The sequence below is a fragment of the Coregonus clupeaformis genome, unplaced genomic scaffold (genome assembly GCF_020615455.1).
Source record: "Coregonus clupeaformis isolate EN_2021a unplaced genomic scaffold, ASM2061545v1 scaf0003, whole genome shotgun sequence".
Taxonomy (NCBI): Eukaryota; Metazoa; Chordata; class Actinopteri; order Salmoniformes; family Salmonidae; genus Coregonus; species Coregonus clupeaformis.
In genome coordinates, this window is record NW_025533458.1 from 832,961 (window position 1) to 847,090 (window position 14,130).

General features: G+C 39.4%; 1 protein-coding gene across 5 annotated transcripts in view; it reads left to right on the forward strand.

Annotated features, from left to right (window-relative positions):
- elavl2 (ELAV like neuron-specific RNA binding protein 2) overlaps window positions 1-3,056 on the forward strand; it is a 93,052-nt gene extending 89,996 nt beyond the window's left edge. For 4 of the 5 annotated variants that reach the window (XM_045212262.1, XM_041867577.2, XM_045212265.1 and 1 more), the window contains one exon: window positions 490-3,056. In XM_045212262.1, coding sequence (XP_045068197.1) covers window positions 490-820 — 331 coding nt within the window. In that variant the 3' untranslated portion in view covers window positions 821-3,056. The remainder of the gene's footprint in view (window positions 1-489) is intronic. The other variant, XM_045212264.1, reaches the window with a different exon arrangement.
- Window positions 3,057-14,130: the final 11,074 nt, after the last annotated feature.

Genomic DNA, 14,130 nt, shown 5'->3' on the forward strand with positions numbered 1-14,130 from the left:
CCTTGGTTTGAGGGCAGTGTGCGTTAACTGTCCTGTTGCGTAACAATCACATTTTGGAACAGTGAGTACATTCCGACATCACTCGCATCAAAAAAATTGCGCAGTTGCGAGCGTTATAGATATTTGGAACTCATGGGTGAAAAGTTAATTGTTACCCAGAAATTATATCATATTGAGATAGAAACTGCTGCATTGGACGTTTAAGGAAGTATGCAATTTTTTGCCTAAGGTGGTCAAGTGGCAATGAGAAAATGGGGTCAATTTTGGTGTTTGGCGTAGCTCAAACTTAATGTAGCCATGTACATGCAGTTGAAAGTGATTGTGTCAAGTGAACATCTTTTTTGTGCCGTTAGATAAAACCTAAAAACAATTTAATGAGTTCAATGAAAAGTCACTGAAATACCAGCAGTTTGTAGTTCATGCTTGTCAGTGATGCCGGTCTGCTGTCTGGGTTTTGCATTGACCCATGCTTGTCTTTGTGTTTTACAGCAGGTTCTCCCCCATTGCCATCGATGGAGTGACCAGCCTGGCTGGCATCAACATCCCGGGGAATGCGGGCACCGGCTGGTGCATTTTCGTCTACAATCTGGCTCCGGATGCAGACGAGAGCATCCTGTGGCAGATGTTTGGACCATTTGGTGCCGTCACAAACGTTAAAGTCATCCGCGACTTCAACACAAATAAGTGCAAAGGGTTCGGATTTGTCACCATGACTAACTATGACGAGGCAGCCATGGCCATCGCCAGCTTGAACGGATACCGCCTCGGGGACAGAGTTCTGCAAGTCTCGTTCAAAACCAACAAAACGCACAAAGCCTAATCTCCATCTCAGATTGTTTATAGAAAACTCTACAGAAAATGGAAAAACATTAAATGGAAACCTACCGACCATAAACTTTCTACATTAGTAAAAATATCTTTGTAAATCAGTGTTACGAAGGGAAACTATATTTAGCGTCCAAAGTTTTTTCTTTGTTTTCCTTCATTGCTAGGCTTTGCAACTTCTTAAAATACTTTGCGTTGAACCAGAAAAAATACTTCAGGTTGTCACACCTGTAATGTTGCATTCAATTGCAGTCTTTAAAGATAGACCTTTTAAAATGTTACTACAGCTTATTATTTTTTTGCTGCACATCTGCTTTGAACCATTATGTCTTGTAAGGCTTTGTGATTATTTGTAAAAAAAAAAAAAAATCTGTGTCCTGATTTGCCTTAGGTGCGTTTGCGTCTTAATTGGTTAAAAAGTATTTATTTTGGATTATTCATAGTTTTTCTTATTTTTGTAAGTATTTTGTTTATCATAATATGAGTTGTTTATTGATTGGCTGCATAATGTTGCTTATTGTAAAATGTAAATAAGACAAAAAAAAGAATAACCTAAAGCAGTAACTTGCCAAAGAGCTATGAAACTCTTTGATGTGGGTTTAAAAAGCATCTATTTTTATAAAAAATGAAAATTTGGAGACACTTTTTACTGGACCTGGAACAAATATTTTGACTTGGATACTTTGAGAAATATCTTCATATGAGACCTTGTGAGCTTTTGAACTTTACCAGAAAGTTTGCTGTGGTTTAAATTTATGGAGAGATGTGTATAATCTTTCGGTTCTAGAATCAATGGCAGTGCTGGTTTCATTTGTAAAATCTGTGGGTTGTCCTATCATCCTGGTTGTTATAACTAGAAACGCACATTCAGATTTGATTTGGAGAGACAGACAGAAAAATACAAAGGTTTATTCGCAAAAGTGCATGCAAAATTATAAAGTGGAAATATCTTAAATGTAAAAGCAGGATAAAAATCAGTTCTTCCTAAATGATTCCCTTCAGACAGAGCTCATGGTGTTTTGTGGTGTACTTACTATATCATTAGACTCATTTTGTCTTTATATTAAACAAATAAGGGTTTTACCTGCTTTGTATGAAAGAGGACAAGCTAGATAAAACCGGCAGCATCTAAAGAAAACTAGTTTGAATGAAGAATGGAAAGGATTACTCCTGAGCTTACAGCTATGTAAATAAGTCATTTTTTATGTTAAGTATTTGGCTAACTTATTTTGTTTATTAATTTGGAACTTTATGGAAAAGTGCTTTTTTATTTACGAGGACGTACAAATATGATTTTTATTTTGGATATTGCCTTTGATTTGTTTGACTCAAAGTTGTTTACATTCAGTTGAAAAACTTTATTTGTTGTCCTATGGACTAGCATTACAGTGTAAGATTTGTTGGTGGTTTGGTCTTTAGATAGTCTTGCTTCTGCTATTAAGAAAACTAGACATTTAAGTTGGTTTGTTTTTATATCTAAACATTATAGATATATATTTATGTGGTAAAGAATGGATATAAACCAGTTTTGAACTATTTGATTACCTTTTCTTCATGTTCATATATACGTAATGCATATAAACTGTCTTAAAAATCGTAAAAAGGTGTACATTGCTTTATTCACTTTGGGGAAGGACAATGAAGCAGTTCCATGACCGTAGTAAAAAGGGTTGCAAGGGGTTGCAAGAGATTGCTGAACGTCTTGCTTATCTCGAACAAACGGAGGCTGGTCAAGCCTTAAATGCACTGAATACTGCACCTGCATCCTGCTTTGTATTTAACTAAATATTAGACATGCTTCCCCTTAAAACAAGCAGTGTGTGCGTTATATATTTATCTTAGCAACTGCTTTTCTTTCTGGTTTGACTTGTTTCTTTTTTGGGTTACTTACTTGTACAAGTTAAACTTTGATTATAGATGAGCTGTGACACACCTGCTGCTGTGGGGGAGGGGCCCTATTTTTTCAAGCCCCTCACTGGTCTTGATTGAGGGTAACTGTTAACGGAACAGAGGGGGATCCGGCGTGACGAAATTAGTCCCCCTGCCCCCACTTTATCTCAATTCTAAATGTGAGAATGATTATTTATTTGAAGTTATACAGTATGACTTTGTTCACAGCATTTTAGGGATAGAATATATCTTTTGAATATTTAAAAGGATGTACATGTTGTTTTCTTTTTTTGGAATACTTTGTATTTTTTCATGTTCAGTACATCAATAAATAAATTGAAGGGAAATGCACCTCTGTGGCTGGACCCCGTGTGTTCAGCACAACCCTCAAGTTAACGTCTCAGACATTTCACATTTCTTAGTTTGTATAAAATACCATCCAGAGGCAATGAGTCACACAAAGCTTGTCCATGTGGAATTTATTTTGTAGTGCTGTTTGTGATTGATTGATATCCATCCCCTAGTTTTTCTTCATATTGCTCTTCACTCCAAAGGGAATGGGTAGCGTAGCACCTGGCCGCCAGTGAATTGCAGGTGGAAAGGCTAGTGCAAGTCTTAAATCAGACAGTTGGACTTAATGGTCCGTGACCATAGGAAAATGCACCTGAAAAAAATTATTGTTTGAGGTCATTAGTTCGAGGTCTTTTGGGTTTTGATTTACAAACAATATAGATTTGATTTATTTTACATTATTTACTTGTTTTCTATCTTTGGGCAGTAGATTCAGTGAGGTAAAGTTATAAAGATAACCCTGTCCTTTCTAGTCTTAAGTTGCACTGTGTGGGTGTGGCCCATATCACCAATGTTGCGGGGGTCAGACGCCGACACATGGCCCAAATGGACGTGCATGATCAGGAAACCTGGGAAATGAGCATGCTACAGCTACTGTAGTACCACATCCAAATGACAATAACACCACTTAGTAACCTCCTATTCATCTCCAGCACCATACCAGTGTCAGTAAAAACGGCGCGTTTCTATGATCAATGGTTAAAAAGATGAGACACAAAAAATAAAAACGTATCTGTGACATCACAGGGAAGGATTAAAAGTAAGAAAAAAATATTTTTAAAAACCTGCAATGTGTTTCTAGCCAGAGGGAGGGTATTTTATTTGAATAAAATGTTATTATTCACATGCTTTGTAAACAGGAGTAGACTAACAGTGAAATGCTTACCTACGGGCTGTTCCCAACAATGCAGAGAGAAGGAAAATAGTAGAAAATTTATAACACGTCATAATAAATGTGACTGACCGGCTCGATTCGGTCTTATGTCACAAAGATTGAAAATGTGTTTTTTACATCGGATAAAAATCTAGAAATAAGACAAAAGAACTGAACTTGAGCGTGCATAACTATTCACCCCCCCCCAAAGCTAATGGGAAAACATCCCCACAGCATGATGCTGCCACCACCATGCTTCACTGTGGGGATGGTGTTCTCTGGGTGATGGGAGGTGTTGGGTTTGCGCCAGACATAGCTTTTTCCTTGATGGCCAAAAAGCCATCCTATGGACAGATACTCCAATATCCGCTGTGGAGCTTTGCAACTCCTTCAGGGTTATCTTTGGTCTCTTTGTTGCCTCTGATGAATGCCCTCCTTGCCTGTTCCGTGAGTTTTGGTGGGCGGCCCTCTCTTGGCAGGTTTGTTGTGGTGCAATATTCTTTCAATTTTTTTATAATGGATTTAACGGTGCTCCGTGGGATGTTCTAAGTTTCTGATATTTTTTTATAACCCAACCCTGATCTGTACTTCTCCACAACTTTGTCCCTGACCTGTTTGGAGAGCTCCTTGGTCTTCATGGTGCCCCTTGCTTAGTGGTGCCCCTTGCTTAGTGGTGTTGCAGACTCTGGGGCCTTTCAGAACAGGTGTATGTATACTGAGATCATATGACACTTAGATTGCACACAGGTGGACTTTATTTAACTAATTATGTGACTTCTGAAGGTAATTGGTTGCACCAGATCTTATTTAGGGTCTTAATAGCAAAGGGTGTGAATACATACGCACGCACCACTTTTCCGTTATTTTTTTAAATTATTTCACTTCACCAATTTGGACTATTTTGTGTATGTCCATTACATGAAACCAAATAAAAATCAATTTAAATTACAGGTTGTAATGCAACAAAATAGGAAAAACACCAAGGTGGATGAATACTTTTGCAAGGCACTGTAGCTGACAACGTCTTAACTTTAGCTAAATTACATTCATTATTACCAATCATTATTTGCAAGTTAATGGCGAGCTAATTACAGAAAATTAGCTTGACGCTCTCGACCCACTCCACTACTGCCCGTTGATGTGAATGGGGGTGTGCTCGGCCCTCTGTTTCCTGTTGTCCACGATCAGCTCCTTTTGTCTTTCTGACGTTGAGGGAGAGGTTGTTTTCCTGGCACAACACTGCCAGGTCTCTGACTACCACCCTATAGGCTGTCTCATCGTCATCTGTGATCAGGCTTACCACCGTCGTGTCGTCAGCAAACTTAATGATGGTGTTGGAGTGGCGCAAGACCACAAAGTCGTGGGTGAACAGGGAGTACAGGAGGGGACTAAGCACGCACCCCTGTGTTGTTGCACGCACTACCCTCACCACCTGGGGGTGGCCCGTCAGGAAGTACAGGATCCAGTTACATTGGGAGGTGTTCAGTTCCAGGGTCCTTAGCTTAGTGATGAGCTTGGAGGGCACTATGGTGTTGAACGCTGCACTGTAGTCAATGAACAGCATTTTCACATAGATGTTCCTCTTGTCTAGGTGAGAGAGGGCAGTGTGGAGTGCATTAGAGATTGCGTCATCTGTTGGGATGGTATGCGAATTAGAGTGGGTCCAAGGTGTCTGGGATGATGGTGTTGTGAGCCATGACCAGCCTTTCAAAGCATTTCATGGCTACATATGTGAGTGCTACGTGGCGATAGTCATTTAGACAGGTTACCTTGGTGTTCTTGGGCACAGGGACTATGGTGGTCTGCTTGAAACATGTAGGTATAACAGACTGGGTCAGGGAGAGAAAAATGTTAGTAAAGACAGTTGCCAGCTGGTCAGCACATGCTCTGAGTACGCGTCATGGTAAGCCTTTTTTTAAGGTCTTACTCACATTGGCTACGGAGAGTGTGATCACACAGTCGTACGGAAAAGCTGGTGCTCTCATGCATGGTTCAGTGTTGCTTGCTCGAAGCGAGCATAGAAGGCATTTAGCTCGTCTGGTAGGCTTGCATCACTGGCTGGGTTTCCCTTTGTAATCAGTGATAGTTTGGAAGCCCTGCCACATCCGACGAGCGTCAGAGCCGGCGTAGTAGGATTCGATCTTAGTCCTGTATTGACGCGTTGCCTATTTGATGGCTCGTCGGAGGTCTTAGCGGGATTTATTATAAGTGTCCGTATTAGTGTACCGCTCATTGAAAGCTGCAGCTCTAGCCTTTAGCTCAGTGCAGATGTTGCCTGTAATCCATGGCTTCTGGTTGGGATATGTTTGTACGGTCACTGGGGACGTCGTCGATGCACGTATTAATGAAGCTGGTGACTGATATGGTAAACTCCGTATTGAGCGTGTAACTGATACTTCCTGTTTGAGTTTTTGCTTGTAAACAGAAATCGGGAGGATAGAGTTATGTTCAGATTTTCCAAATGGAGGGCAAGGGAGAGCTTTGAAGGGATTTCTGTGTGTGAAGTAAAGGGGATCTAGAGTGTTGTCTCCTCTAGATGCACAGGTGATAAGCTGGTAGAAATTAGGTAACGGATTTCAGTTTCCCTGCATTTAAATCAATGGCCACTAGGTGCACCGCCTCTGGATGAGCATTTTCTTGTTTGCTTAGGGATGGATCGAAATTTACATAATGGGTACCTGGAGGAAAATGGGAGAGGGTCATGCTTTTTCAATTTCAGTCAAGGGGAGGGTTTAGTTTTTTTTCTATCTAGTCCAGGGGAGGGTCGTGTAATTTGTAATTTATGAAATTTCAATATTTCTCAGTGTTTTAGAATGACTTGCTTATTAGGCTATACACTGAGTATACCAAACATTAAGAACACCTTCCTAATATTGAGTTGCGCCCCCCCCCCCCCCTTTCGCCCTCAGAACCGACACAATTCGTCGGGGCATGGACTCTACAAGGTGTCGAAAGTATTCAATAGGAATGCTGGCCCATGTTGACTCCAATGCTTCCCATGGTCAAGTTGGCTGGATGTCCTTTGGGTGGTGGACCATTCTTGATACACACGGGAAAGCGTGAAAAACCCAGCAGCTGGCCTTTCAAAGGCACTTAAAGCTTTTGCCTTTCCCATTCACATACACAATCCATGTCTCAATTCTCTCAAGGATTAACCATCTTTCTTTAACCTGTCTCCTCCCCTTCATCTCCAAAATTAAACTATGAGATCAGGTTGACTTTGATAGTTTGCAATTACTATAATTTATTTTATTAAAAACAATATGTTTCTTGCGCATGATGTATGCCTATTTATCAGAGTTATTGACCTCACAATATACCAGATTCAAGTAACTTACATTGTGGTGCTGAAACTTGAAGCGGAAGCCTCGGCACAATCAATCGGAAATGGACAGCTCAGGGTGCTGAAAGTAGGCAAATTCGAGTAGGCATTATTCATTTCAACCCTCTTCTTTTTAATTAAACTTTACTAACAAAAGGGCGTTGTGTTGAGGTAAGCCTACCTGTTTGGCATTCAAAATTACCTGGGAAAGACGTGGCTGTCATGCATATGGGGATATCATAGTTTCATTTCTTTGACATTCAGAGGCTGAGCTACAACCTTCTATAGTCGAGGAGACAAAAATTGACTGCTTGGGAAGTCATCTAATTCTGTCACTATCAATTGATTAAGCTATTCACTTTCTGTACAATAGAAAATGTTTAAACCAAGACAGCTTTTAGGGTAACCTAGACAGCTTTTAGGATAACACTTGTGACCTTCTCTTGTTGGGTTAAGCCACAGAAGAAGAGTAGCCAGCAGTTAAAGCTTACATTTTTCTGCGTCGGTATGCCTACTCTGTCTGGGGTGGAAAGGTAGGCCTAACTTTTGAAGTACCATGCTCAGATTCCTAATGACATCTCAGATTTAATTATTTGCAAACAGGGACAGTTTTGTTGCAAACAAGACACACTGATTTGGCATTGGAGAAATATGATAAAATGAACACACAGCCCTATCTCTCTGTCTATTTTTAGCCTGTAATTTCTGTAATTTGTGTGGTATTAAAAAATATTCTGCTAAAATGTAAAATTACATAGAATTGCATGACATGTTTATAAAAGGCAATTTTTTTCGGACCTGCAAATATGATGATAGATTCATGCAATGATTTTACTATAAAGGAGATCTTTCCACCCCTAATGTTGTCCACGGAGGTCTGAGAACCCACAACCGTCTGGCCCTGTGTGCTATCGAAATTCCAGCGTTGCTATGTAATGCTTACAGGATGAAGAACAGTTTCTAAAACTGCATATCTAAGGCTCTGGTCTGTCCAAGAAGTGAGGGTAAATGGTAGACATGTTTTCTGCTATTCACTTTGTTTTAATTATTATTCATGGTATTTGGGAGGGTCACTTTTTTCTTTTCTTTTTTTTGCCTTCAGTAAGGGTTTAGGTAAATATATTTTGCTGAAGGGAGGGCCATCTATTTTCATTTCAGAGAGGTCAGATTTTCTCCATTTAACCCTTATTATAAGTAACGTTTACTCCCTTATGGCCCTATACAGCTTGTTGAGTGTGGTCTTAGTGCCAGCATCGGTGGTAAATAGACAGCTATTTACCATCAGAAGCTATTCATATCCCTTGACTTATTCCACGTTTTGTTGTGTAACAGCCTGAATTCAAAATTGATTACATAGATTTTTTTTCTCACCTGTTTCACACAATACCCCTTAATGACAAAGTGAAAACATGTTTTTAGAAATGTTTTCTAATTTATGGAAAATGAAATACAGAACTATCTCATTTGCATAGGTATTCACACCCGAGTCAATACATTTTAGAATAACCTTTTGCAGTGACTCTTTCTGGGTAAGTCTTTAAGAGCTTTGCACACCTTGATTGTACAATATTTGCACATTATTCTTTTAAAAAAATATTCAAGCTCTGTCAAGTTGCTTGTTGGTCATTGCTAGACAGACATTTTCGAGTGTATATATGGCCTTGTGTTTTAGGTTATTGTCCTGTTTTAAGGTGGATTTGTCTCCCAGTGTCTCCCAGGTTTTCCTCTAGGATTTAGCATGTGCTTAGCTGTATTCCATTTTATCCTAAAAAAAACTCCCTAGTCTTTGCCGATGACAAGCATACACATAACATGATGCAGCCACCACCATGCTTGAAAACATGAAGAGTAGTACTCAGTGTTGTGTTGGATTTGCCCCAAACATAACACTTTGTATTCAGGACATAAAGTTCCTTTCTTTGCCATATTTCTTTTAATGTATTTTTTTGTTTAATTAATTTGTAGGTGGAAGATCATTTTTAATATTGCAGATAGATTGTGGGTTATATCAATGTAATTGTTTGCATCATTTCTAATTCCCCCTTTTGTATATATGTTCCTACTTTATTATTTCCCACTAACCCTACCACCCCTCCCCTAATTGGAGTAAAGTAATGGACAACAATACTTAGACTTCTACTTCCAGCTTATACATTTTACGGACACGGTACATTTTACATTAGTTATCTTTTTTAGTCCCACCCTTCAGCTACCCTCAACCCCTCACATCTATCTCTGAAAACCATCCAGTTTCGATTTCAACTTGCCATATATTTTTCAACTGTGCTGTGATGTTTCATTTTTTGTTGCAGTTTTACTTTAGTGCCTTATTCCATGTTTTGGAATATTGTTATTCTGTATAGGCTTCCTTCTTTTCACTCTGTCATTTAGGTTAGTATTGTGGAGTAACTATAATGTTGTTGATCCATCCTCAGTTGTCTCCTATCACAGCCATTAAAATCTGTAACTGTTTTAAAGTCACCATTGGCCTCATGGTGAAATCCCTGAGCGGGAAGGACGTCTGTATTTTTTAGTGGCTTGGTGTATTGATACACCATCCAAAGTGTAATTAATAACTTTACCATGCTCAAGGGGATATTCAATGTCTGCTTTTTTTACACATCTACCAATAGGTGCCCATCTTTGCGAGGTATTGTAAAACCTCCCTGGTCTTTGTATCTGTGTTTGAAATTCACTGTTCAACTGAAGGACCTTAGATAGTTGTATGTGTGGGGTAAGGAGATGAGGTAGTCATTCAAAAATCATGTTAAACACTATTATTGCACACAGAGTGAGTCCATGCAACTTATTATGTGACTTGTTAAGCACAAAGGGGTTGAATACTTATTGACTCAAGACATTTCAGCTTTTCATTTTTTATTAATTTGTAAAAATGTATAAAAACATAATTCCACTTTGACATTATGTGTTATTGTGTGTAGGCCAGTGATATGAAATCTCAATTTCATCTATTTTTAATGCAGGCTGTAACACAACAACATTTGGGAAAAGTCAAGGGGTGTGAATACTTTCTGAAGGCACTGTAGATGAAAAATCTCTTGTTGCTCCCCTCCTTATCACGGATCTGTGTTTGAAAATCGCAGTAAAAAAAATATACTTTTGACGATGTCATCGTGTATAACATTTTTACTTTGATTTGTTTTTCTAATTGTAGAAATGCGCAGTTTTCACCCTATGTAGACACTGGTATTGTGCTGGAGATAATGAAAATGAGGTTGAAAAGTGTTGGAATTGCCCTTTAAGTTCTCATGATTCAAGATCACTGCCATGTGGTGTGTTTAGAGATGCATACTGGGGGAGATTCTGATTTAGGCAAAAGTATGTCCTCGACTCCTCCGTCCTCTTTCCTCCGTGACTCAGAAACCGAAAAGTGGGCGAACGAAGGAGTCTGCTCCTCTGCTCGATTACCTACTTGGGCAGAGGAAGCACAAGAGTATCCTCGCAGTGGCAATCGTGGAAGTGTTTTAATTCCCGCCACACCCCCTTTGAATTAGCAGTTTTCTCGAAGGGAAAAGGCATGCAAGCATTCAAAAACAATAAGCTACTTATCCTTTCATCTATAGAATGTATTGCGCAACTAGTAGGCAGGGTAAATGAACAAGCTGCTGCATAGTCAATTTGCATAAGGGCATTTTTAAACTAAATGGTTAAACTAGTGAGAAATATATGTGATTGTGGCAAGAATTTGTTAGTGGGTAACATACACTATCAGCCTAACTTAAAATGTTGATTTATCTTTACATATTAGATATTTTGTATTGCGCTAATTTCCTCTACGTGAACAGTATGTTTTACCACAATACACAATCTCACCTTTTGACCACATCGAATTGAGTGTAAGTACACATTATTTTTACCAGAGATTAATTATGTGCATATAAAGGTTTATAGTAATCAGTATGACACAAAATCGATTGCTTAAAACAGATGTTATGTACTGTTGATTTTATCATACGCGCTAGCGGTTTTAGGACTTTAAATTATGTTATCATTTTCCTACTGAAATGGCAGGGAAAATTGGGGCACTTTATGTATAAAAGTCACTGGCCTCACACCAATACATGGATTTGAGAGTCAAACTATCACTCAAATAACAGCAAACCCTTGTCACTGTTGATATCCTATGGCGGGTCGTGATTTGTTGAAGTTAAATAACAACAGTGGTGTGTATTCATGGATTTCCAAGGGAAGCAAAGCTTCCCCAAATATTTGACCAATAACAAAATAAAATAATAAAATAATGTATCTTTTGTCTCTCTCTGTTTTCATACTTTTCTGTCAATTTTCACCGGAGAAATCATCAGAGTAAGGGAAACAGCGCCCCTCTGTCTCAGTATGTGTAGCACATGTATCTGATGCTGTCTGGACCAAAAGAGTATATAACATGTTACCGCTGTAGCATTTGATTGATTGATGCCAGCAAGCGTTTGGCCTCTCTTGATAAAACATTTATAAAATAATTAGCCAATCAGCGTTGAGCTGAGCTCAATTGTGGGTTGTCCTGATGCAGCAAAACGCCCCCCAAGATTTGGCTTCAGACCAATCAAATCACTTCCTAAGCAAAACTTCATTTTCAGAAAAACGTGTCTGTTGCTGGTCTGCTTGTGTTGATGTCCTGCAGTAGCTACTTGCTAAATCGTCCATTTCCTAAGCCATGGATGGAGATGGGGAGTTGGACTTGTGGTTTTGACTTAATTATCTGTACAGGCCAGTAATTACGAGAGTGATTCTGATCTAACCATACATTAATATGTTGTGCCACTTGCCTGAGAAGATTGAAATTCAATATATAGTGTAGTAGGCTCACGTTGACTAGCTAGCTAGCTAGCTAACTTAGCTGGTTCATTGTTGCCCATGCGAGGAAGTTAGGCTAGCAAGCATTTTAGCTAGGTAGCCTATAACTAAACTCACGGACCAGGCAAGGAGGGCATTAATAAGAGAGGCAACAAAGAGACCAAAGATAACCCTGAAGGAGCTGCAAAGCTCCACATATTGGAGTATCTGTCCATAGGACCACTTTAAGCCGTACACTCCACAGAGCTGGGCTTTACGGAAGAGTGGCCAGAAAAAAGCCATTGCTTCAAGAAAGAAATAAGCAAACACGTTTGGTGTTCGCCAAAAGGCATGTGGGAGACTCCCCAAACAAATGGAAGGTACTCTGGTCAGATGAGACTGAAATTGAGCTTTTTGTCCATCAAGGAAAACGCTATGTCTGGCGCAAACCCATTTTGAGCCTGTAATCGAACCCACAAAATCAATCATATCATTTATTTTCTTCAATTTCATTTATTTTCATTTGTATCTACCACTTTAGTTTCTTAGTGGCACCTATCTGATGCAATGGGTGTGTCCCAAATGGCACCCTAAAAGTATTCACCCCCCATGGATTTTTTTCACATTTTGTTGCCTTACAAAGTGGGATTGAAATAGATTAAATTGTAATTTTTTGTAATTGATGTACACTAAATACTCCATAATGTCAAAGTGAAAAGGAAATTCTACAAATGTGTACAAACTAATAAAAACGAAATAACTAAAATATAGTCATTGCATAAGTTTTCCCCCACTTTGATTAGACAAGCCTAAATTAGTTCAGGAGTAAAATTTGGCTTAACAAATCTCATAAATTACATGGACTCGCTCTGTATGAAATAATAGGGGAGCTTACAACATCTGTAAGGACCAGGGAGCTTTTTGAAAGACTCATAAAGAAGGGCAGTGATTGCTAGATGGGTAACAATAATAATTTAGCTGTGGATGATGTATTACACCACCCAGACACATCAAAGATACAGTTGTCCTTCTGAACTGTGCTGCAGGACAGGAAGGAATCTGCTCAGGGTTGTCACCATGAGGCCAACAACATTGTAGTAACGCCACAATAATGACCTAAATGACAAAGTATATACACTGTATATTCCAAAACATGCATCATGTATGCAACAAGGCAGTAAAGTAATACTGAAGAAGAAAATAACATGTCAAAGAAATACACTTTTTGGTCTAAATACAAAGCTTTATGTTTGGGGCAAATTTAACACATAACTGAGTAGCTACCTCCTTATTTTCAAGCATGGTAGAGGCTGCATTATGGTATGGGTATGCTTGATATCGGCAAAGACTGGGGAGTTTTTCAGGATAAAAAGAAATGGGACGGAGCTAAGCACAGGCAAAATACTATAGGAAAACCCTCTTGAGTCTGCTTTACACGAGACACTGGGAGAGGAATTCACTTTTCAGCAGGACAGTAGCCTTCCACATTTTGTTGTGTTACAGCCTAAATTCAAAATTGATTGAATATATATTTTTTCTCATCCGTCTACACGCAATACCCCGTAATGTTAGAATCACCTTTGGCAGTGATTAAAGCTGTGAGTCTTTCTGGGTAAGTCTCTAAGGACTTTGCACACCTGGATTGTACAATATTTGCACATTATTCTTTAAAAAATTCTTCAAGCTCTTAAGTTGGTTGTTGATCATTGCTAGACAGTCATTTTCAAGTCGTGCCATAGATTTTCAAGTCAAATTTGTCACAAGTGTAGAGAGGAGTAGGCAGGAGCAGGTTCGGCAGCAGCTAGAAGGCTGGCGATGCCGAACGCCTGTCCTGGACAGGAGGGGGAGCCAAAGCGAAGGCTGGTGTGACAGTACCACCCCCCTCGATAGATGTCCGCGTCCACATTCCATATGACAGGAGCCACAATGCAGGACAGAGGAATAATGGGTGTCACTTCCTCCCTCCGATCCTCTGTGTCTTGCACCCGGGACAATGCATTGCGTTCTTAGATCCTGGCCGGTAGGAGAGAGTAAAGTCAAACCTGGTGAAGAATAGGGCCCACCTGGCCTGATG